We start from the raw sequence: 25,330 nt of genomic DNA on the forward strand, positions 1-25,330 counted from the left end.
TTGGAACTATTTGACAAGTTACAAAATCAACTGAATCCTCATTTGTAAGAGATAAATTAGCTATTTATTTCAATTGACAGTTGGTCATACAATTACAAATATTTCATAAGATTAATCCCAAAAAATCATCCTTCCACTTTCTTTTCTCTTACCTCGCTTTATTTTCTTTAAACCCTAAGTAATCATTCAAAACCATGATTTCCAAAAGTCTGTAACTTTCGAAAATCATGATTCCCATGAAAGAAAGAAAAAAATCCCTACCAAGGACTCCTAAATTATTCTGCTACTCTTACTTTTGTAAAAAGCATCATGCATCTAAAAGGGTATACGCTTGTGTGAACTTTGTGCCTATATTTTTTTTGGGCAAAAGTAGTGGTAAATTATATGCACCGATTCATCTTGTTTGTGTTATAACCAATTCACATCTTAAGCTTTAATTTGACATATCTGGGTAATCAGATTCCTCCATCACTAGCGGATGAATGTCAGTTGAGGGATTATATTGTTGAATTACCATAATTGATGTAACACTGGAGAAACCTGAAGAAGCCATGTAGCTTCCAACAGGTCCAAGCTCTGGACAATCACTTCTGCTAACCAAAGGTGGTATTGCGGGCATTCTACCAACCAATATTAGATTGCTCTTATTCATTTCCTGTAGTGCTGCCTCAATATCACCTTTGCTTTCCACTAGCTTTTGCACATGCTTCATTGACTCTTGGTTGTTGCTGCATGCATTTAAAAACTCACTCCACAATTGATCATCTTGTTGTTTATCGTCAACACTGTCACCAACCACATCTATTGCTTTCTTGTCCTCGTTTGATGACACCCCAACCAATTTAGCACCAAAGGCCAATGATTTCCCAGGTGGAGGCACAAACTTCACCACATTGAGCAAAATCCCCGGGTGCTCAGCCATTCTCATACCATAACAAAGTGCTTCACGATCATCACGTCCTCCAAAGAAGGGTACAACTATCTTATAAGACACGTCACTAGCTTGCACTTGGCTTGTCCCTCCAAAACCCCGATCAACCAAAATTCCCACTGAGCAAGGAGCATGGCTCAGCACAAGTTGATTTATCACTTGGAATTGATGTCCTAGTGACTCCATTGATCCATCCATACGTTGGTGTTTGTGGAATGGAAGAATAATCATGGCTGCACGCTTTTGATGAGCACTAGTACATATATCCTCATGGATGCTACTGAGAGCAGAGATTGCTGTCATAGAACGCACATTCACACTGCTCAGTTTTTCATAAGTCTGAAAAGCAATGACCATTTGATCTTTGTCATCCTCTTTCTTGTTCCAAAAGGGCATGCCATTCTTGCGTGCCTTGTGAACCATTGTGATTGCTGAAGATCGCTCTGAAAGTTCCATCAAGTGCATGGCATATATGCAAAGCTTTCCTCTCTTTCGAATTCCTCGGGAAGACTCTATCAGATTGATCAACGTAGGAATGTTGCGGCTGGTGTGGAAGCATGCTAGCATTCTGAGCTCAGAGTCAGGAGCTTTGCGCTGAATTGTTTTGTGCTTGTAAGGTGCTCCTCTCCTAGCAGGTTTATATACAGCCATCACTATTGGGGTGGTGATGAAGGTGGTAAACAATGCCATGAGAACACAAATGGCAAATGCTTGGTCATTCAACACCTGCATTGCAAGAAGAACGATTCACAAACAAATATAAGAATGAATCAGTCGTTTGCAAGAACAATTAAAATACACGTGCGTGAGCCAAAGAAAATCACTGTTTGTTATTATGAGTGGATATATTATTATATATACCTTACGATCCTTCCCAATGTTGAGAACAATGAGCTCTACCAAACCCTTTGTGTTCATGAGAAATCCAAGTGCCAGTGCTTCTCTAGAAGGTATCTTGCATATCAATGACACAACGATTGTGCCAATAATCTTCCCAAAGCAAGCATTGAATATAACAAGCACCAACATTGCCCAAGAAAGCCCTCCCTTAATAGTTGTCACATTGGTCTTCAAACCGCTAGACACAAAGTAAAGTGGCAGGAAAAGGCCAGAAACCAGGTCTTCTATCTTTTCAATCAAGACCCTGGAAAAGGAACCCTCTTTGGGCATAATTGTGCCCACCACAAAAGCCCCGAAGAGGGCATGAATTCCAATAGTATCTGTGGCAAAACTACAAGCCAAAACTATTGTCAATGTGATGCATATGTACAACTCCTTCACTGGCTCACCCTCCGGGGAACGGTTAGCCATAGCTACTAGCAAGGGCCTGATGGCAAAGACAGCAAAGAGAATAAAAGCAGCACCCGAGAGCAAGACCCAAATTGGAACATAGGGGGATGCGTTGGAGCCAGTAAGGGCTATGGCAAGAGCAAGAAGAATCCAAGCTGCAACATCATTGACAGCAGCAGCTGACATGGCTAAGCGACCAACATCAGTGGTGAGGAGTTTGAGCTCAGCCAGGATCCTAGCAAGGACAGGGAAGGCAGTGATTGAGAGAGCAACACCCATGAAGACAAGAAAGGGAACTGGCTCAGCACCTTTGGACACGGTGGCTCTAAGAGCAAAAGAAGTGCCAATGCCAAGAACAAAAGGCACTGTGATCCCAGAAAGGGCAATGCCTAAGGCCTTATGACCAGTACGACGAATGGCACGCATGTCAAGCTCAAGACCCACTAGAAACAAGAAGAACAATAGCCCAATGTTGGCTATCGTGTCAAGAACTGTTATGCTTTTCTTTGGGAAAACTGTGTTTAGGAACTTCTCGCTTCGTCCGATTGCAGATGGTCCAAGCAGTATTCCTCCCTGCATTTTATTAATTCCCACGAAACAACAATAAAATCAGTCAACTATGTATGTATATGCTCGTTACACACTACGTTTCTTTTAATTATTTTTTTAAAGACGAATGAATTGGGAAAAAAAAAAAAAAAAAGTGAAAAAACATGACAATAAAAAATATTATTTTACATTTGAAAATTTTTATTTTAAATTTTAAAATTAAACACATTTTTTTAATATAAATAAATATGTTAAGAAAAAAAAACATAATTATACCTCTTCTGTATTTCTTGAATTCCTTAAAAATGAAATTAAATATATTTTTGTAAGAGTATTATTTACAATAAAAAAAATTATATTAAAAAATAATAAAATGTAAATTAATAGAATTATTTGTTTTATTTATTTGTATCCGTTCAAAGAATACATAATTTTCATTGTATTTGTCTTTTATTTCTATTTTTCTTATTTATTCCATTCCTCTCTGATTCAGTTCTGAACCAAATAATGCATAGTGTCTCTATAACCACACCTTTATTCTATTATTAAATCTATCTTCTCATTTCACTCATAAACACACGAGAATTCCCGAATTACACAGCAAGCAGAGAATGAAGAATCAAAATAATAATAAGAAAAGGAGTGGGATTTGGTAATAATAATAAAAATAAAAAAAAAAAGAAATGAAAAACTTACGATGATCTCAGCAATGACTCTGGGTTGTCTAAGGGGTGTGCAAAGGAATGCAATGAATCTGGTAAAAGTAACGACCAAGCAGATCTGAAGAATTAAAAGAGGAAGTGCATAGTCGAGAGGGTTCTCGTGTTGAAAGGCGCCGTTGGAGGTGGCCTTCATGGGTGCTGGGCATGAGGCGTTAAGCGTTGCCATTGTGCTTTGCTCTCAGAAATGCAATGATTAATTAGAAATGCAGAAGAGCGTGAGGTGTTGGAGAAAAGGGTCGATTCTGTTCCATATATAGGTTAGGACCTTTCAACTCTCCATGTAACCAATTGCTCTTGTTTCTCGCCACTCGCCACTCGCCACTCGCCAGACCACGCTGTTTCACTAACTGCTTTCACTGTAAACACCTCAATTTCATTCATCACACCATATAACAACTAATACAAACTCTATAAATACATAACCTCCTTACCCTCTTCTCTTCTATACCAATCTTTCTTCAATTATCACCTCATCTTATGTACCTATCCATCGCTTTACTCTTTTTTTATTTCACTAACCACAACAAACATCAAACAACCAACCCTCACTTTTTCTTTTTTATTATTATTATTATTATTTAATTAGTCAATTTTTACATTCAAAACTAATTATATCTTTTAATTATATCATATCACCGTTAAAAATAAATATATTTACAGTGACATAACATAATTAAAAAATATAATTAATTATCAGTATAAAAAAAATTTACACCAATAACATATAAATGATTAATTTTATTATTATTATTATGACCACTACTGCTAAAACTAAATCCTTTCACTTTTTACAGATAAAACAAAAACTTTTTTATTATTGGGTTCTGTCTGTCCAGTAAAATGAATTACTAAAAGAAAAAAAAATCCCAAGTCTTGAGTTTTTGGAGGCATGCGGTGGACTGGAGTTCCAAAGAGGAGGGCTGGTTGGTCAAAGGTGGCAGATGCTGAGATGAAAGATAATAAACCAATTACTATCTTTATCTTTATAATGAGTTTTCAATGGCTGAATGTATACTGCATATCATTCTTTTAATATTTTAACATATAAAATTGAATACCAGTGTCACGCATTTTTAGAATTTAAACTATCAACAAATCATAAGTTCTTCAATAGATAACTTCTAATATGATTTTTTCTATGTTTAAATAAATATCTAATTTGAATGAATATATATTATTACTCAATGACAGCATTCTTAATTTTTTTTCTCAACAAAAATATTTTTAGATCTAACTATTTAAAGTCCATTTCTGATTAAGATATAATAAGATAGGATAATTATCTTATTTTATTATAATCTCTTCATTTTTTTTAATTGAATTTCAATATTATGAAGGAAAAAAAAATATTAAAATAACAATCATAAATCATCTTTCTATCATTAGTAATTAGAAAGAAAGAAAAAACTGTATCAAAAAAATTAGAAAGAAAAAAAACTCACACTAACAACTGATTAGAAATATTTTAAAAAAAATTGTTAAGATAATTTTATTTGTTATTTTGAATGTAAATTTTTTTAGAATTTATCATTGAATGGGAGTGTCTTTAAATTATTATTTTTTTATAAAACCATATTTTAAAAAAAAATCTAACTGCTTATATCTCTCAACTATCATTTTCATATTTTTTTTCCTAAATTGAATTTCAATATTTTAATAAAGACAAGGATCAAATTACATTAATTAATACATAACTTTTAATAACTATTATACTGTTTAATAATTTTAAATTAATTATATTTTTTAAAAACATATATGAAAATCAATCCAATATATATTTTTCAAATATACTAAAATATAAATAACTTGATTGACTTTTTATTATCTTTCAAATTTAAAAAAAAAATTAACATAAACATTCAAAATAATATAAAGTTATAATTTAATGATTAAATCAGTAAAATTTATATCTAATAGAAAATTATTAATGGTTTAAAGTGTAATAATTTATAAAAGTTAAACTAGTATACTTTGATTTCTTCTCTTATAAAAGAAATATTAATAAATAGAAATAACTTTATATCATAATATAAATTAACATAAGTTTAAAATTTAACTTCTATGTTCAAAAATATTTATTTATTATAAATTTTAATTAAAATATAATATATTTTAAAAATATTTATTTATTTTAATTTTAATTTTTACAAATAATTATTTATCTTATGCATTGTATAAGTTAAAAATAATGATTATTATTGAATTATACGTATCGCTATGCCGAGCTCGAGCTCGGCATCATAACGTGAAGTGACCTCGAACACGCGCTAGGCGACGTCAGCCCGACATTCAAATAGGTCATAATTGATCTCAGGCCCAAGGTCCAATAAAACTCTAATTCACACTAAAATACGTGCATTACTTATACGAGATCCATACATCCACAAACACTAACTTTAGTATTGGAGTCTTTTTGCAGGTACCACTCCCGCCTTGGAACAGCAAGCGTACCTAGTGAAGGAGACTCACTGATCTTACCCAGCAGATCGTCCCCTATGACCGATCTCCGGTAAGAACAATTATTAAATGTAATAATTTTATTATATATATATACATTTTTATCTATAATCGGATAATAGTGTAAAAAAATATTTTTAGTTTATTTAAATTAAATAACGCTTCACATTTTTTCACTCATTAATAGTTGTCATTTTTCAATGAATTATTAAGGTCAAGTTTGTTAGATTGTAGGAAATAAGTAAATAAAAACAACAACCGGTGTAGAAATGAAATAACCCGTGTATGAATAACTCCAATTTGCAGCTTAGGTATTAACGTTTGGTTTAGAATTGTCTACCTAAAAAAAACACGTTTAGAAATATTTATAGTATACAATGAATCATGATATTTAGCATTTTTATCTATTAAGATTGACATAGCATAAGAGTAATTATCCATGTAAATATAATCATTTCTAAAATACATATTTTAGATAAATATCTTAAATCGATTGTTATAATAGACGAGCTTAAAATAAAAATAGAAGATGTAAACATTTCAGCATTGTTCCATTAAAAGCGCGTAACCACTAAATCAATGTGTTGACGATTGTGTGCATTATTATAAACCTTGACAATACAATTTCTATGAAGAAAAAATTTCAATAGACTTTTGCATCATTTGACACCATATCTTACGTAACCTAATTGTCGTCCGATAATGGAAAGACAATAAAGCACGAGGAAGAGAACCACAATAAAAAAAATTAAAAAAATACAGAAAAACTGAAAAATCAAAGAGGAAAAAAAAAAGTGGACAGAAAAACTAGAGAGAAAGAGAGAAAATTAACAAAACAGAAAGTAAAGAAAATAAAAGGATGGGAGAAAATGACAATGAGAAGTGGACAAGATGAAGTGAGTAGGAAAAGAGGAATAGGTCTTTGTTTGTGTGCTTTGAATAGGAAATGAAAGTGAAATGTCGTTTATCTACTTTGCATGTCAGCATGTGAGGAAAAAGTAAACAGCAAATTAGGAACGAGAAAACAATCAAACATAGAACAAAATAAATAATTTCTTAATAGTTTAATGTTTTAAATAATAAAATATTAGCCAGAATGTTTTTATTATTTTCCAAATAAAAGTTTTCTTATTCTACATTTACTTTTAAAATTATGTGATGTTCATAATCCATTATATGAAATTTCATAAAACATTCAAATTCATGTTATAATTGATTATTGACTTTTGTCATCGTCTATTATGATTTCTTACGAGATATCATATAAAACTTAAATTTTCACATTTTTAGTCAATTAATATAGTTATTATAATCAATTATGGAGATTAAAAAAGTTTCTAGAAATTCAAATTTTGAATTGTATTATTGATTGCGTAGTTGTTATAATGGATGTTGATTGCTCAGGAAATGAAGGAAATTAAAGATATAGTTGAATGTGTAGTTTGTAGATATATGACAAGAACAATATTGTGATTAAGTGTCACTTCCTTTCACATCTCCTTACTTCAAAAGAAGATAATGGATTTCGGTGGTGAAAAGTAGTGTCAAAGTAGGTTGGGTGTAAGTCTAGTTCACAACAGTTTGAGTTGGGTTGAGTTGAAAAAAAAATAAAAATTTTAATATGGATTAATTTTGAATTTGACTCACTAACAGTCTGACTTATTCGGGTTGAACTTATTGTGAACCAGGTTGACTCATCATCCCGTGATTAAAAAAAATACAATAATTATTGAGTTATGGTATAGTCCAACATGAGACAATAATAATTTATTATTGGATTGTAATTTGTAATTTTATGATTTTGGACAGTATTTGAAATTTAAGATGATTTTGGATTATATTTGTCTATTTAAAATTATTTAGATTTGATTTGATTGTATTTAAAATTATCATTTAATGCTTGGGTCTTAATTAAGAATCTTTAGTTTTTAATGATTGGATTGTGATTTGTAATTTTTATGAGCTTTTTGGACCGTAATTGTATATTAAGAAAACAAGAAGATGAAAAAAAAGTTATATTTTTTTTAAGTGAGTCAACCCGTTTAACCCACCAACCCGTGACAGGTCAGGCCGAGTTTAATTTTTTTTTAACTCATTAATAAATGAGTCAGATTAGATTGGTCCACCAAATAATCAACTCGTGATGGGCCGGGACTGAACCGAATGTCCGTTTTGCCAGCTCTAGTGAAAAGAAGATTCGGATGCAGTGCAGGTTTTGATTTGAAAAAAGTAAAAATTGTAAATAACAAATATAATCGTTGTCTTGCCTATGCTTCTATTTGTTGCTACTGACTTTATTGTCTTATAAACAGTCATTCAAGGATACTGAAGCTCAATCTATACTCCATAGGAAAAAGTATTCATGTGTTGTGAAGGGGTGTGTAAAACATTGTAAAAGTTATTCTTTTTATATAAAAAAAAATCTATATAGTGTGTTGGTGACACACGTGTTCCTAGAATATGTGCTAATTTTTATTTTTTTTTAATATGTTCATTAATCTATATAGTGTGTCGGTGACACACGTGTTCCTAGAATGTGTGCTAATTTTTTTTTATAAAAGTATGTTCATTAAATTAGATAATTCATTTTATCATTAATGTTAGTTAATGATTTTTTTTTGTTAGACTCGAAGCTTAAACTTTATTAGTTTTAACTTTTAAGTTAATTATACATGTTTAGCATGAAATACTACTTATCTTAAATCATTTAATTAAAAAGGGTTAAATGTATATTTTTTTTATGTTCGAGGAAAACTCTAAGTCTCATATTACCTAAAAATAAGACCTTGTCAGAATATATAAATGATAAACATTTTTTACTAAGTTTACAAAGTTAAGTTAAATCCAAACTTACTTTTAAAGATAATATTAGAGTTATCATCATTTATATATACAACATGTTCAATATTATTAAAATTAAAGTTTTACCTATTTTAAATCATTTGAAAACCATCACTTATCACTTTGTTTATGTATCAAACCAACAATGTTGAAGGCATATTGAGAAAGATCAAATTCTCACATCAACTAAAAATAAAGTTTTATTATATTATATAAACAAAACAATTTTATAAACTCTAACCCACATTTTGATTAAAAAAAATTGCATAGTATCACTATTGCATATAATATATTTATCATTTACTTACTTACATTTATTAAAATGTTATTATAGTTAAATTAATATGTTACTATAATAAATTTTTCTTTCAAAAAATGTTAATATAAATAGAGTGCACAGTTTTAATCTTAATATTATTTTTATTAAATTATTTTCCAAAATTAAATTTCACATCAAATAAAAGAATGACGCATAAAATATAAAAAATAGTTTAATTTATATATTAATACTAGTTATCTTTTTTATAATATTTACAAAATCTTAACAAAATTATTAAAATGTTACAAAATATCACTATGATAATGTTTTTAAAATGTTATTGATATATCAAAATGTTACTAAGAACCTTCAGTAACATAGACTTTATGACATTTGATACAATATATTAGTAACATTTACTCGTAATTTAGTAAAAAAAATTTAATGTTACTAAAACATATTTTGTTGTAGTATATTATATAAGGTTTTCTTTATTAATAAAAATATTAGTATGAAGAATAAAGATTGAATCTTTGTTCATGTGCAATTATCTTAACCTCCAATCAATGATGAGTAACCGATGTATGTATGAAAGTTTGAGGTAGAAGAGAAAATTATGTTGAGAATTCACATGGGAAATGAAAGAACTTACTATGGGTTTGAGTGAAATAGTGGATGCATATGTTGGTTGGATTGTTGTGTAATCACAGTTCCCAAAACGAGCTTCTTTGCAGTGACGGAGAAAAAGGCAAGAATGAATGGAGTTGGTGACTGAAAAAAGTTAGTGCTTTGTTGAGTCAACACGCTAATCAGTGACTACTTATTATGTTCACCAATAATGCCATTTGTTTCCGTTTCAAACGCCAAAATTGTGATCCACAAAAACCGTGAAGGAGTGAAAACCGTGATGAATTAAAAGAGTGTTAGCATCTCGTCTAATTAACTTTTTTTATTTTTTTTAACCAATTATCAATTATCTAATAAACTACTAATTCATCTCTTTTATAAATAAAAAGGATAGACAAAAATATTATTTTCTTTTACATGTTTTTAGTGTTTTTAGTAGAATCAGAGGTTAATTATAGTAATTTATGTTAATATTTAATATGTTAATTATTGATATAAAAAATTCCATATACTTTTAGAAAAATACTAAAATACTCGAGAATTTAACTTTTGTGTCCAGTAATTAACTACTTGGCTTATATTAAAAGTATTTTATTAAAATAATTAAGAGTTTAATTTCCACATATCATAAGTATAAAGAATTCTGCACCACCAATCTATTTTTTTTACACCTGCACCACCAATATATTATAAACTATCATATCATGCATAACTTTTTCTTTTTTCTTTTTACACCTGCATAACTTTTATATTGGTTATAATAAAATCAACGATTTTCATGCATAATAATATATGACTGGCTTTTGGTCTCGGGTTGAATGAAAAAAATTAATTTTATATGATTAGATGATAGAAAATATCAAATCCAGTTTAATCCTTGACAGGTGGTGTATGACTATGAGATTCAAGGTCGGGTTAGTACAATTCATAGTGGAGAAGATTTTAATGCTACAATAATCTGTGCTAACAAAATAGTTGCACCTTGTATTAGTTGGATTCGGTCAGAGAATGGAGCTTTAAAGCTCAATTGTGATGGAGTTGTGTCCACATCTTGATTGGTAGCTTGTGGAGGTGTACTTAGAGATTATCTTGAAAATTTTATCTTTGTATATTAATTCAAGAGTGGTTGGAGCTTGCTCTATTTTTCAAGCGGAATTGTGGGTTATTTTTCATGACACTCTCGATCAATTAATTAAGGAACATGGAATCGAGATTGATCTTATTATTGAATTGGATTCAGCTGTAACGGTCAAGTTTTTGAATGATGGGTGTTCCCGAAATAATCTTTGCTATTCTTTAGTAAATCATATTGTTAGAATGGCAGGTGACATTCATAATTTAGTTTGTGTTTATATTTTTAGAGAAGTTAACCAAATAGTTAATGGCCTTGTTAAATTTGATCTTTCATTATCTAATGGTGTTGTTTGTTTCGACGCTCCACCTAGTTACATTTATTTTTATCTGTAGATAAATATATTGTAACTTTTCCTCGTGGTTTTTAGTAATTTTAAGCCTCCTATTTCATAAAAAAAAATGATAAAAAATATATTGATGAAAAAATGATAGAAAATATAATAAATATACTTTAATTAAGATTTTAAAATAGTAATTCTTGATTTTGTAACATTTTAATTCAGTTTTTTTGACATTTTCCATTGGATGATATTATTTGTTAATTATCTCATTCATTCATTCTTTCATTTTTTTTATTCAAAATTTATTAAAATTATAAATTTTGATGATTCATACTTATAATTTTTACTTATGAAGTTTTTCGATTTTTTTTATTCCTCAAAAATAATTTGATCAATCGTATTTTTTTATTAATTTTTATTTGTATTTTTATTTTTTGTAGTTAAGCTTCATTGTTAGTGATTTCGTGACATCTTGCCACGTGAAATTTTAAAAAAATTACATCACTTTTGTGGTGGGTTCACAATTGAAATAAAAGGTAAATTATGAAATGAATTATTATTTTAATATGATTTATAATTTTAGTCTCTTGAAGAAAAAAATTATCGATTTTAGTCTCTCAAAAATTTTCATTCGTCTCTCTTGTTAACTTTCACAATTAAACTTAATAATTAATTATTACTTTCATAGAACTTATATTATTATTTTACAATAATTTTAATTATTTCATATGCAAACTTTTGATTTATGTGATCCCTCACTCTATATAAATTATACTTGTACTAACATTCATTCTTAATTGAACCTGAACTTTACAATTATCGTGGCATTTCTTTTAATTTATTTTTATATTAGAATATTCCCTACATATGCATGATAGTTAATGACTAATATTTTGGAATATTAAAATTTATTTAAGAGGTTTTTCTTTTTAAATAAATATTTTTTTAGGGTTTAACAAATATTTGTTTTTAGACTCATATAAGAGATTGATATTTTAGAGACAATATTATATCAATCAATTCAAATCTTGTTACTCACTACTCTTATACTCCTTCCAAAATGAGTACAAATTTAGCATTTTAAAAATATTTTAAAATGAGTGATGTTAGAGCAACTCCAATGGGAGTTGCTTGTCCTATGAAGCAACTCAAGTCCCGATTTCTTACCATTGGAGGACTCTGAGTTGCTTGAAGAAGAGAGAGAGAGTTGCTTCCTCAAGCAATCGTTCCTTACCAGATTTTAAGCAGATTTTATTGAACATATTTGGAAACGTTTCGGAAATAATAATGATGAAAATTAATTTCGTATAATATTTATGTATTTATTATTGTTTTATTTTATTTTTAATATCTACTTATTGTGTATTTTTCTCGTAATTTATTTTCTTTCGTTGTAGCGCAATTATCTTTTTTAATAAAAATTTAAATTTGGTTCATAAATGATTAAAAAAAAATTAATAGTTGAATTTCTTAAAGTTTCTTATCATTGAAGTAAATTTGTGTTTAAGTTACTTAATGCTGATATGACACACTAGGGACCACTTTTTTCATTTTTCAATGCATGAAGCAACTCAAATGAGTTACTTCCATTGGAGATGCCCTTATTACTTTCTAATATGATATTAATTGATTTTTTTAAATTTACTAATTTATAAGTTATTCAACCACTACAGTTAAAGTGATGCATACATTGAGAAATGGTAAAATTTTGTAAAAATGTGATATATGTATTGTTGTCTTGAATCTATATGTATAAAAATCTTAAATCATAAATCCTAATGCTTATATTAAGGTGGGGGATATATTAGTAAAGTTTTGTAAAAATAATGATATATTTATTATTGTCTTTAATTTATATAAAAAACTTAAATTGCAATTAACTAGGATTATTCTAGTGGTTGAGGAAAGATACTGGGGTTAATTATTTAATGCACTCAATTATATTTAATGAAAAATTCATTTACCCATATTAATGATATATATATATATATATATATATATATATATATATATATATATATATATATTTATGTGACACTTAATGTTATTAATGTAGTAATAAATATTATATTCAATTATGAATATGAAAAAAATATAGTCATACTAATTAAGAAAAAGTTATTTATATAATTTAATTTTGTTAATCTTATTTAAATAATAACTTATTTTACTAAACTATCTTTTCTTGAAATTTGATAGTAAAAATGAAAAGAGATTGAAAATACAATTAGACTCCTGTATATTAAGCACAAACTACTATCATATACAAAAACACGATTTTAGAGGTTAAAGTATTGAATTTTTTCTTTTTAACTTCTCATCTAATTCAATTTTTACTCATCATACTTATTATAAATTAAAATTTAATATTTTAAAAATAATCATCAATAATTAAAAATACTATATTTATTCCTCGACTCCTATATATAAAATATAAATGACTATTTTTATCATAGAGCATTTTTAGGATTTTTTTTACTAGAAGATTTTTGTAGATTCTTTTAACTTTGTATCCAATTCAATTTTTATTTATCATAATTATTTAAAATTAAATGTTAATATTTCAAGATAAATTACAAATAACAAAAATAATATTGTTATATGATATAAATTATTTATCATAAATCTAAAATATAATTTATATATTTAAAAATATTTATTCAAAATTTAAATATATTTTATATATTCAAACACAATATTTATTTATGTACATAGTTTATTTTAAATTTAGTTATACATAATAAACATTTAATTTGTGCATTACACATGTTAAAATGCTAGTTTCAATTAAATGAAGTAGTATTTTAGAGATGACAATCAACTCTTATTCATATATATATATATATATATTAGACACAAACTTTTATCTTTTGTGATAATGTGTTTATAAAATTTTCATTTTTAGATATCTTTTAACCTTTTATCTAAATTTTTTATTTATCATAATTTTTTATGAATTAAATTTTAATATCTTTAAAATTAATAAAAAATATTATGCAACAGTATAAATTATTTATCATAAGTTTAAAATATAATTTATGTTACAGTTATTACAAACAATAATTTATATGTTTAAAATATCCATTTACATAAAATTTAAGTTTAATTATATATTTAAACACATTATTTATTTTTATGTATAATTTATTATAAATTTTAGTTATGTATAATAAATATTCAGTATGTATATTGCATATACTAAAATAACAATATTACAGAGACTTAAATTAGTTAATATTTACTTATATTTGAGGTATATATAGTTGATATTTACTTATATTTGAGGTATATATATAGGGAGCATATAAGTGAGAGGGAATTTATTATGAGAGATGAGAGGGTTAAAATATAATCCTTAGATTAATCAAGTGAGAGAAAATTTGGAATTTAATCAAGTGAGAGGAAATTAATCTAAGAGTTATATTTTAACTCTCTCATCTCTCATAATAAATTTCCTCTCATTATATATATATATATTCAAAATCAAATAAAGTATATAAATAACTACTAATTCTAATTCACTGAAATAAAAAAGTAGTTAATTTAGTTGATAATAATAACCTATTTATGTTTTTTTAAAATTATTTTTATACTATTTTTTTAATTAATATTTTATAATTAATTAAAGTATATATCCTATATTATTTATCTCTCCTAATTATGTTTAGATTTATCTAAACCAATTAAAGTGCATGCCTATTAAAGAATTTACAATTAATATATTTTACTAAATTAAGAGTATTTTAATTTAAAATAATTACTACCTTCAATCATATTTATATGAGTCAGCTCAAAATAATGATTTGTTCTCAATTCATATTGTCTTTTACATAATTATTATATTTATTAAATATTATTAATTTTAATCATGTCATTAAATATTATATTTATTATATATAATATATTTATTTCATATGATTTTTTATTTTAATGTGTGAGTTGGTAAAATTTGCATTAAAAGTTTTGTTTTTTCTTTAAAAGAGGTTTATAAAATATACTTCCTGATAAAAATTCAAGCATATATATATATATATATATATATATATATATATATATGTATGTACATGTAAAATTAATAATTATAATAGATGTTTATTAAGTGTGTTGCATTTTTAAGAATCCATCTATATTAAAAATATTATCAAATATATTAAATATTGCATATATAATTTAATAAATAAATTATATATATTACGTAGATATTAATGTATCACTAAAGGTTGATAAATTAATATTTAGTAAATATTTTAAAAAATATTTTTATTAAATAGTTCTAGATATAGTGTTTATTAAATATAATACATTTATTAAATTCATTACTTCCTATAAATTCATTAAATATATTCCTTCTCATCAGAATCTCTATATACATATAAAAATATATTATTAAATAACAAAATTATTATTATAACATATAGTAATATTAATTTAACAAATATTATATAATTATAGTATTAATGGGAAATATTCATAAAGTTTGAGAGTGAATAATTGATGAGAAGCTCTGACTAGTAATGTTGAGCATTTTCTGAACTATATTTGTTTTTTTCTTCTTTTTTTTCATGAGATTAACAAGTTAAAAATAAATTATTCCAAATACCTTGGCGACATCTAAAAAATAAAGAAAAGCCAACTTCCCTTCGAAATTTACGAATGTTGTGTTGTCATTACACATCTATCTTAGCGGCCAATTCATTCATATCGTATCATACTCACTGATAGGGACATAAACTGCAAAATCAATGTCATATAGTTATTTCTATATGCATTAATATAGACAATATTTGCCTATTTTTTATTTTTCATCATATCGCATACGAGAGGTATTAAAATCATTATGATCAATTTAACGGTAGAAGGCTAAGATAGTATATATAATTTAAAATTTATTACTATCATTATAATTTTAATAAATAAAAAAATTATTTATATTAATTTCTATGATGAACTTAAACATATTATTTTTAAAGAGGTTTCCTCTTCCATAAATATTTTATTCATCTACAATATTTTCAAACTCAATTTTTTTTTTAATAAAAGATTTAAGTCTAGTTTCACTCATATATATTGTATGGAGTGTGTATAGATGTTTTGGGTTGAAATCCTCTGAATAGAAGCACATATGGGAGGTTTAGCCAAGATGAAGACCCTATTGGTGGTGGTAATAGGATTGTTGATCCCTATTGTTGCAGGCACTAAACATGTAAGCATCAAGAACATGCTAGGATCTGGAAGGAACATGAGCTTGCATTGCCAGTCCAAAGACAATGATCTGGGCAAGCAAAACATAGCAGATGGGAATGAATTTGGGTGGGACTTCTCTGACAATGTTATTGGAACCACCCTCTTTTTCTGTGATTTGGGGTGGCAAAATGTTCAGGAGTTCCATTTTAATGCCTATTCCTTTGCCAGGGACAGGGTACGATGTGGTGATGCTGGCTGTTCATGGCTGGTTTCTGTTGAAGGGATTTATGGCTTGAATGGACAAACGGGGTTCTGGGAATTCATGTACCAATGGCCAAACTGAGGAGTTAATTTCATGAAATTCAGTGTAGCATTGCATATCAATGCCAAACCTACATGTATTTTTTGAGAATAGTAATAACCACATAGTATTCTGGGATTTTTTTTTGTTGGTACCATGATTATTATGAATTTTATTTTATTGCTGGTTTTAAGGGTCATGTGTATATAGACTCACAGCTTCTTCTATCGCTGCTTTTCCTACTAAGATTTGCATATAGCCATAACTTATACTTTTATTGAGAAACCGTGTCTTCAAACAATTGAAGGATTTTGAGAGATAAAAGAAGACATTGTATAGCAACAAAGTCACTGAATCCAATGCGTGTTTGGATATGCATAAATTATTTTGAAATCACGTCAATTCTCTCAAAAAATGTGCAAGCTTGAACTATTTGTTTGATTGGACTTGAAAAATCACGTCACTACATCACTACCACGGAATCAAACAAAGTAAACCGGTTTGGTTAATAAGGCCCCATTTAGAAAAACTATAAAAAGAAGAATTCGTTTCCTTAAATACTTTTCTTCGATTTATTTTATTTAATAATTTATATTATATATTAAATTTTAACATTTTAATCATTAAATTTAAAAATTTTAATATATAAATTTAATTTAATTTTTTTTAAAAGATTTAAAAATTATTTGATACTTTATTTTATTAATTTAACTTAATTAATGAAATAAAATATTAAATAATTTTTAAATCTTTTAAAAATTTGTAGAATTAATCTATATATTAAGAACTTTAAATTTAACGGTTAAATCGTTTAAATTTAATAAAAACATGAGTTATTTAACAGAATAATAGACTTACTCTTGAAATAAACAAATGTCTCTTCTCTCTATATATATATGAAGAGAATTTCAAACGACACCCGCATAATTTTTACTAAATATTACACCATTCAATAACTTTATATTAATTATGAATTTTATAAATCTAACCGTTAATATAAAAGTTCTTTACTCTTAGATCACATCTACAAAATTTTATATTAATCTAATATAATTTAATATTTCATTATTATAAAATAAAATTGACGTATATATATATTTTAAAATATAATAAAACATGAACATTTTAATTACCTACAAGTTATTATTCAATTTTAACAAAATTTAATATAAACATATAAAATAATATAAAATTATTATTATTTATTTCATACCAATGTCTTAAGAATTCACCTTAAATTAATCTAATTTAATTGAAAGGTAAATAAAATTTAACCAATGATTATTTTTGCTGATGATTGAACTCGAGTATTGCCCAAATAATTTAAAAATTGAATTCAACATATTAATTGTGTTCAACTTCTTAGTTCAATTTTTGTTGATGTTATGTATACATATATATTAAATACCTTGTTAATATTCATTATTTTTCTATCCATCATCTTTTAATATATTTTAATTTTCAAATAGTTTTAAAGTATGTTTTATTTATTTATTTATTTTATACCATGCCGATAATGAAAATGAATCTACTTATCACTTACAAGCATTAACTTGGTGGTACAATTAGATCATTATTTGAATACCGATGCTGCATTTCAATTAAAAAGTAGTTGATTATGATTGAAGCCGTAATTGATTTAAGTTATTCTACAAATCAAATACATGGTTGCATAATCGATTAAAACAAAGTCCAATGTAAATTTGTGAAATTGATTTTGAGTAAATTTAAGTAAAAAATAATGTAATTTTTATTTAAACGATAAAAGGTATGAACTTAATTTTTATATTGAATATTATTTGAAAATTTGTTATCAAAATTAATTAATGTATAATCAATCTGAGTAGATAAAAATCCAGAATTGATTTTATTTGATAAAAAAAAAACTACTTAGAATTGCTTTTAAGTGGATGTGAATTTTCTCTTTTTGAAATGAATTATGCTAATAACCAAACATCCTTTAAATGTGATTCTAATCATTTTAAATGTAATGAAATTAATTATAAACATGTTTAATGTAGAACCAAATATACCCATAATCGGTTACAATATTCGATTTACTCGATTAATTGACATGTGCATCAATTACATGCCGGTGTCAAATACAAAAGGTGGTGTCACCAGAATAAAGGTCAGAAGATAACTGGACACACTCTCCTTAATTTCTTCTGAAAGCAGGAAAAAAGTTATACTATCACTACTCCTATAATCTCCCAATAAGAACCACAAGAAAACTACAGTGAAGATAATCATTAACAATGATATTTTTTATTCATTCCTCATACGCCAAAAGCAATACAAATTTAGAACCTAATAACATTAAAAATAATCCTACAAGTGTCATCATCCTATTTTAATAAATATCAAATATTAAAATTAAATAAAAATATATCCTAATATTCTAACACCAACCTATAAACCATTTAATTTTTCCTCTTTTGTACCTTCCTAGACCCATCCTATCATTTTCTCTCTGCAGTTTTGTGAAAATATAAAATACATATGAAACACCACTACTTTTAATTTCACACCTAGCATATTTTTGTCAATCAAAGGACCCAACTTATTTTTCTGCGGCTGTTTCTCGCCACTCCTCTCTATTTCTTTTGCTATTTCTAGCCCCTTCCCACTATTTATTTGATGTTCCGGTGCAACCAAACACAGTGTACAAGGATTATTGAACTTGAATTCAAAAAACGCACTCCCAACCCTATTCCCCTCTCAAATGCCAACACCATCCATAAGAACCACACCCTGAACAGCCAGCAGGTCTGCATTCTGCAATAGACAATAGTCCCCACACACCTTGACTCATTCACTGTACAAGCTACCAAGATGAAATAAAATAACCCCAGTTTTGATTGGAAAAAAAAGGTTACAAGAATATATAAGAGATGGAATACCATCCTTGTTTTTATTGAAAAAAGTACAATCCAACTCTATGCTTGGTGTGGTGTGGTGTGGTGTGGTGTAAAATGCAATTCAACCGGCTGCAACATCATCTAAATTCTAGTCCTAGCTCTACAGCAAACATATGTCCAAAAACAGAATGTAACATCTAACAACAACATGTGTGCAATCTCAATCTCATATCTAACTCAATTATTTACCATAACATGTAATAAAGCGAGGAGAGTACGAGTGTATGACCTACCGGACAAATCTGTCGAGCCTCCGGCGACGCAACTCGTCCAAGGGAAGGGCATCGGAGCGAAAGGAAGAGACCCCATTGAGACCTCTACTAGTCCCACACATCTCACACACACTCAAAGAAGCATTGTGGTTATCATAAGTACAGGCCTGGCACCTCCAGGCCCTGCTACTCCCAACGGTTCCCCTGCCGGTGATACGCCCCCGCCGCGGCAGAAACTTGAAAGGCCACCTGACAGCATCCGCAATTCCCCGAATGAGAAACGTGATTGGGCTCGAGCCCGAATAGGTGGACCTCAGCTTGAGGTAAAGAAGCCCAGCGAGAATCCCGCCGAGGTGTCCGATGAAGGAGACGCCGGGGACGAGCAACTGGACGAGAAGCAGCTCGGCCCAGGCGGCGTAGCGCGAGGGGAGAATGAGGCCGTGGACGTAGGTGTAGTCGTGGGATTGGGAATTGAGAACGACCTTCATGGCGAAGAGGACGCCGGAGAAGCCGACGGCGTATTCGTTGTAGTAGGGTCTGTGGTAGTCGAACAAGAGGAGAAGTGATTTGGAGAGAGTTAGGGTTAGGCCCTGGGAGAGGAGGAGCAGGGAAGCCACCATGGAGGCGAAGTGGGCGCTTCCCATCGATGTCTCCAGCTGGAACCCTTTCCAGAGGAGGGAGAGCATGTTGTAGACCAGGTGCGGTTCACCCATGTGGTAAAACGGCGACAGGAGGAACCGTTTTAGGTCTTTGTTCTTCAGGATCAGGTGGGGGTTGAACCACACCTCCTCGATGCCAGGGATCAGGGACTCCATCAAGGAGGGCCGGAGGTACACCAGGGTGTTCGCCGCGATCAGGGCCGCCGTCACCGGAGGCTTCTGCTCGGACCGGTAGTACTCCGAGAAGGTGTGGAGAGCCAGGAGAGGGAGCATTCCACGAGAAACCCTTCTTCCGATTCTCACTTCCATCTTCGCAATCGCAATTCAGATTCCACACCGCAGATTTTATTTAATTAAACCTCAATTTTCATTAGCACAGATATGGGCTATGGCGATTGGCCAGGCCTCGCTCACCAAGAAACGTATTTATGAGTGGAATTGCCATTGCACAAAGAAAATTCCAGATGTTTCCTTCGCATTTCGGTTACCTTCTCTCAATCTCTATGCTTCCTTCGCCCAAAATAAAAAATATTTAACTTGAATAAAGTTCTTCTTCTTTTCTCTACATCAAATAACATATTTAATTAGGAATATTAAGCCAACAGCGGCACCAGTGGTCTAGTGGTAGAATAGTACCCTGCCACGGTACAGACCCGGGTTCGATTCCCGGCTGGTGCACGATACTTTCCATTTTTGCTATTAAAATAGTCTCAAACTTAAGAGTATGCTTTGTCTTTTTCAGGAAATGTTTATGTAACAAATTTTATTCAGGAAGTATACCAAATTATTACTAATCAACATTTACAATAGATCCTACAGCACTCAAATACGAAGGATCTGTAGTTTTTAAATGCTGAAAAATCCTATAAACTTTTATTTGTCTTTTTTTTTTTTCCTACAAACAATTTGGCATAGTAATGACACGAAGTTATGGCTAGGCAGCTTCGGCAAATCCAATACGGAGATTGCCATAGTCAAACACTGTGTGATATGCCCCCAGGAAAAGATCTCCAAGAACCCTGCAACCATACTACAACTGTCATATACTATATACTATTACTCTAATAATAGTAATAATATGCGGCAGGAATCATATTCATACGAATATTATTATTCATTACCAGAGGGGACCTTGTGGAGATGGCACATCCAGAGAAACAAAACCGCCATAGCAGACAGTGGAGCAACCTTCTTCAATTCTTAGCATATACTGAGAGAGTAAATGAAATATTAAATGCCTGAACTGTTAAGTAATAGCGACCAAATATGGATTCAAACAACCAACAGACACTTTGCTATTTTTAGTTGTCAAACATTTTTAAGAGACGGAATATATGAACTTGAATTAGGTAGCTGATATAATATAAGCATTATGCATGCTCATTTTTCTAGTGTCAAGAAAAGCAACTGAAAAAGTTATGTAGGAGTAGGACTAAAAAAATTGACCAAAAAACCCAGACCTGTTCTGGAGAGAGGGGAAATGATCTGTTTCCAATCGTGAATGTAATTTGTGGCATGGTTGCAATATTGTTGCAGTCTATAAATGTTTGTCCCACGGGATTGGGAAGCTTCTCACACAGCTTTTGTAGAATAATATTGAAAAAGAAAGAAAAAGACAGAGTGTAAGTCCTTGAATGGAAAAATAGACGTATTGAATACTCAATTCAAAAGTAAAAAGGATAATTCTGAGATGTAACTCATTGAACAACATTTACCTCATCCACATATTTTAATATTTTTTCCTTTGTATTCCTTTGCTTAAGCTGAACTTGAATCCAAAAGACAATCATATCACAAAAAGTACACAGTGGACTCTCCTTTGTTCGTGACTCACCCCAACTTTCATTATGTGTCCTTGTTTCAAAAGCATCACTGCAGGTTAAAGTTAGACTTTGGTTAAGAAAACTGAAACAAAGGAATGTGTCAAAAGAAACGAGGAAAATGAAAAGAATTGTACTTCATTGTATGTGATGATCTATTATGTGAGCAGATTCCAATGTCAACGCATATAATTTCGGGTTTTAACTGAAGACATAAGAAGATATAGAAAGAATGGTTAAAATTCCAGTAGAGCTTTTGGATAATCACTTAAGGGGAAAGGTATAGAGATATAAAGAACAAACCCCAGAAATTATATATTCCCATATTGAATCACCGTAGTTATGGATGATGTTTTTACATTCATAACTCACATATCCTTCTGCTCCAATGGCATGGTTAATTTGAGCCACAATTTTCTGCAAACAAGAACTAGTAAGAAAAAGAGACACCAAAAATTAAGAGAATCAAAAAATGTACCTAGAAAAAAGTATAATGTTTGAGATCATACTGTTGGACCGGCAATCAAAGAGGTCCCTGAGTCAATAATAGCAGCACAGCCTCCCTCACATAGCCCTGTAATTCATGCCATTCATCATTCATAACTACAGGGAGCAACCAAAATACAAGGCATGTAGATTAAACATCAAAATTAATAGAAATGAAAGAGAACCTGTTGGATTGTTTGGAAGTATAATATCTCCCACCTCAATCTGGAGAAGAAAACACAAAAATGTCAATGTTGACATGGTTGATGATAAGAGCTACACAGAAGTGAATAAAGATGTAAATCAAATAGACCTGCCAATAATCCTTTTGAGTAAGTGGAACATAAGTGTGGTCACCCTTGAAGTGCCTCCAGTCAATACCACCAAAGACAATCTCACCCCCTATCTTTGCCATTGGATCTGGGTTTAGCCAAAGGGAGAAAATCTTTTGATTCACATGCCCTTGTTCTATCATATTGTACCTGTATTCACAGAACTAATCACTAAGTATTTGAAGCATCAAAAACTCTAAAGGGATAGTTTGATTTTTCTTCTACCCTATTATCACCAAATTAGGACAATCAAGCACCAAGCGTGTGCCCTTGTTCTCTCATTGCTAAAGGGTAAAATCAAGATGAAATATAGCAACTAGCAAGGTATATATAATAGTAATAAACAAACGGATCAATTACCACACTGGTGTGACTTGTCCCACTGACTTATTCTGGAACCCAAGTCCAAGTATCCCATCAAAATGCAGTGCTAAAAGCGCCAGAGGTCCTTCCTTTGTAATCTCAGCAAATTGCTGAGGATGGGAAGTAACTAACCATCAGTCCAATACAACCAAAAGTGCAAACATAATTGAAGCACATATAAAACTCAATCAATCACAATACTAATTGGAGAGTCATAATACTGACTTGATCTTTGACAATGATTTCCCCAACTCTTAAATTATCTTGGCTGAAGAAGCCAGGAATGTGTCCACGGCCATAAGGGATCTTGCAAGGTGTTCCTGGACATTTTCCAAACATCTGAGTATGAGCATAATAAATATAATAACAGAAACTCTGGTAACACATTACCTAACACTTTATTATTGGATGAAACTCATGTAGGTTCCACTATATACATGGTTTCTTTTACCATTTAGTAGGTCTAGTTCTTAAATTATTGATACTAATAAAAAAATGTTGGAAACTATGTTACTGCTTGTCAGTATACTAAAGCTTTGTACGTGTCAAACCAAATGGAAGAACTAAAAGATTGCATGTCATGCTAATTCGGAGTTACCTATTTTGGTATAGGTGTTAGACAGCTTCGACCTATACTTGGAATGAAAATAGCAAGCAATCTGCAGGTAGTCATATATATTGTTTTAAAAATAAGTTTAGTCAAAGAAAATGAAATTAAAGGAGATAGCACTCAAATGCATCAGATCATAGGGTAACAATCTCACAGACAAAACGCATTTGGAAGAAGGGACCCAGAGATTGGAGCTTCCAGTGTCAAACACAACTCTGAAGCTTTGTGGAGGTGACCCTATACCAATTTCCCCAAAATACTGTGCATCGAGATAATTCTTCAGATACACTGCATTTGCTTTTAAATGATGACCAACCTCCTTGATCTTTGCGGAATTAAGACTGTTAATGTCTAAACTCCTCCTTTTTAGACTAACCCTTAACAACCCATCAGAAGAAGAAGTTGTAACAGCCAAGGATCCAAACCAAGCACAGAAACACGTAACAACCAGCAAATACTTGAAACCCATGTCTAATTTCAACTCATCTGGTAATTCAACAGCATGTTAAAGACATTTTCAGCATGTATAGCTCTATATTCTATAGTCTGATATCCAATATTACAAGAGATGAAGTTGAGAAAGAAAAAGTGATACCTGATAGTAATGACTCTTAAAGCAAGGTTGTTGTGAAAGAGTGTGTTATAGTGCAGGCACGGAACTACAACACGAAAGTGTAACATGGCTTTGATATATAAATCTAAGCATGATACGGTTCCATGGTACGTAATAACTGGTAATGGGTAAGAAGTAAGTATTAACATTTTGTTACAGTTTGAGCTGAAAAGACGAAAGCATGGTTCCTTCAGTTATGGTGGTGCAAAGGAGGGGTTTAACCTTGCATGGAAACAACTGCGTAGTTTCGCGTAGGAAAATGCAATTTCCCGTACGGTAAACGAAGTAAGTAGATTCAGCACTTAGCAACATACAATACAAGTGGACTATTTAGGATGCTCTTCCTTCCACCTACGTACGGATAACCACGTTGTCGGAAGCTTACTTAATCGGTACTAGTTTAATGTTTATATGAAACTCCCCCGAGTAGCTCGTGAAAAAAAAAAACCCTACTGTATCTACTATCTAGTTTATGATGTGGACGAAATTAATTTTGTGATATGATTTCATAAATTTTGATCGCGTGAATTTTATCATGTGTTTGGATAAACTAAAATAACGATTCATAATTTTTACCCTGGTAAAATAATGGGTTAAAGATCCATTTGTCTTAAGTTAAAAAATAAATAAATGTTTGGGATGATAATCCAGGTTAAATTTAATGGATGAATTTCTCAATTCCATCTGATTTTGATAGGTTCAACTCAACAAATTAATCTATCAACTTGTTCAACTTAT

At 29.8% G+C, this 25,330-nt stretch overlaps 4 protein-coding genes and 1 non-coding gene across 7 annotated transcripts; 2 read left to right on the forward strand and 3 right to left on the reverse strand.

Moving 5' to 3' along the window:
* Positions 1-41: 41 nt before the first annotated feature.
* On the reverse strand, positions 42-9,814 carry CHX19 (cation/H+ exchanger 19). 2 transcript variants are annotated; one of them, XM_029273463.2, is made up of 4 exons: positions 9,702-9,814; positions 3,467-3,848; positions 1,793-2,794; positions 42-1,657 (listed from the first exon to the last, which is right to left on the reverse strand). In XM_029273463.2, the coding sequence occupies exons 2-4, from the start codon at positions 3,656-3,658 to the stop codon at positions 434-436; spliced, it is 2,418 nt and encodes an 805-aa protein (XP_029129296.1). In that variant the 5' UTR covers positions 3,659-3,848; positions 9,702-9,814; the 3' UTR covers positions 42-433. The 2 variants fall into 2 exon arrangements, with proteins under 2 accessions (XP_029129296.1, XP_082931933.1); XM_083075807.1 differs by lacking the exon at positions 9,702-9,814 and adding an exon at positions 3,924-3,941.
* A 6,399-nt stretch (positions 9,815-16,213) lies between these two features.
* On the forward strand, positions 16,214-16,618 carry LOC109807431 (self-incompatibility protein S1). The gene has a single exon (XM_020369946.2). The coding sequence runs from the start codon at positions 16,214-16,216 to the stop codon at positions 16,616-16,618; it is 405 nt and encodes a 134-aa protein (XP_020225535.1).
* A 1,999-nt stretch (positions 16,619-18,617) lies between these two features.
* Positions 18,618-20,976, reverse strand: RBL14 (RHOMBOID-like protein 14). Of its 2 annotated transcripts, none has more exons than XM_020371193.3 (2): positions 19,731-20,976; positions 18,618-18,744 (listed from the first exon to the last, which is right to left on the reverse strand). In XM_020371193.3, the coding sequence occupies exons 1-2, from the start codon at positions 20,675-20,677 to the stop codon at positions 18,735-18,737; spliced, it is 957 nt and encodes a 318-aa protein (XP_020226782.1). In that variant the 5' UTR covers positions 20,678-20,976; the 3' UTR covers positions 18,618-18,734. The 2 variants fall into 2 exon arrangements, with proteins under 2 accessions (XP_020226782.1, XP_020226781.1); XM_020371192.3 differs by having other exon boundaries at positions 18,618-19,354.
* TRNAG-GCC (transfer RNA glycine (anticodon GCC)) lies at positions 20,976-21,046 on the forward strand. The gene has a single exon. It is a non-coding gene; the product is annotated as a tRNA-Gly (tRNA).
* Positions 21,047-21,129: 83 nt separating this feature from the next.
* LOC109808275 (cyprosin) lies at positions 21,130-24,729 on the reverse strand. Its single transcript, XM_020371191.3, has 14 exons — positions 24,575-24,729; positions 24,134-24,465; positions 23,968-24,028; positions 23,595-23,689; positions 23,367-23,479; positions 22,988-23,156; positions 22,860-22,899; positions 22,698-22,762; positions 22,492-22,605; positions 22,326-22,393; positions 22,084-22,240; positions 21,829-21,948; positions 21,490-21,578; positions 21,130-21,387 (listed from the first exon to the last, which is right to left on the reverse strand). Exons 2-14 carry the CDS (start codon positions 24,446-24,448, stop codon positions 21,303-21,305), a joined length of 1,491 nt encoding a protein of 496 aa, XP_020226780.1. The 5' UTR covers positions 24,449-24,465; positions 24,575-24,729; the 3' UTR covers positions 21,130-21,302.
* Positions 24,730-25,330: the final 601 nt, after the last annotated feature.

This window comes from Cajanus cajan, chromosome 5, assembly GCF_000230855.2.
Source record: "Cajanus cajan strain Asha chromosome 5, NIPB_CcT2T_4, whole genome shotgun sequence".
Lineage (NCBI taxonomy): Eukaryota > Viridiplantae > Streptophyta > Magnoliopsida > Fabales > Fabaceae > Cajanus > Cajanus cajan.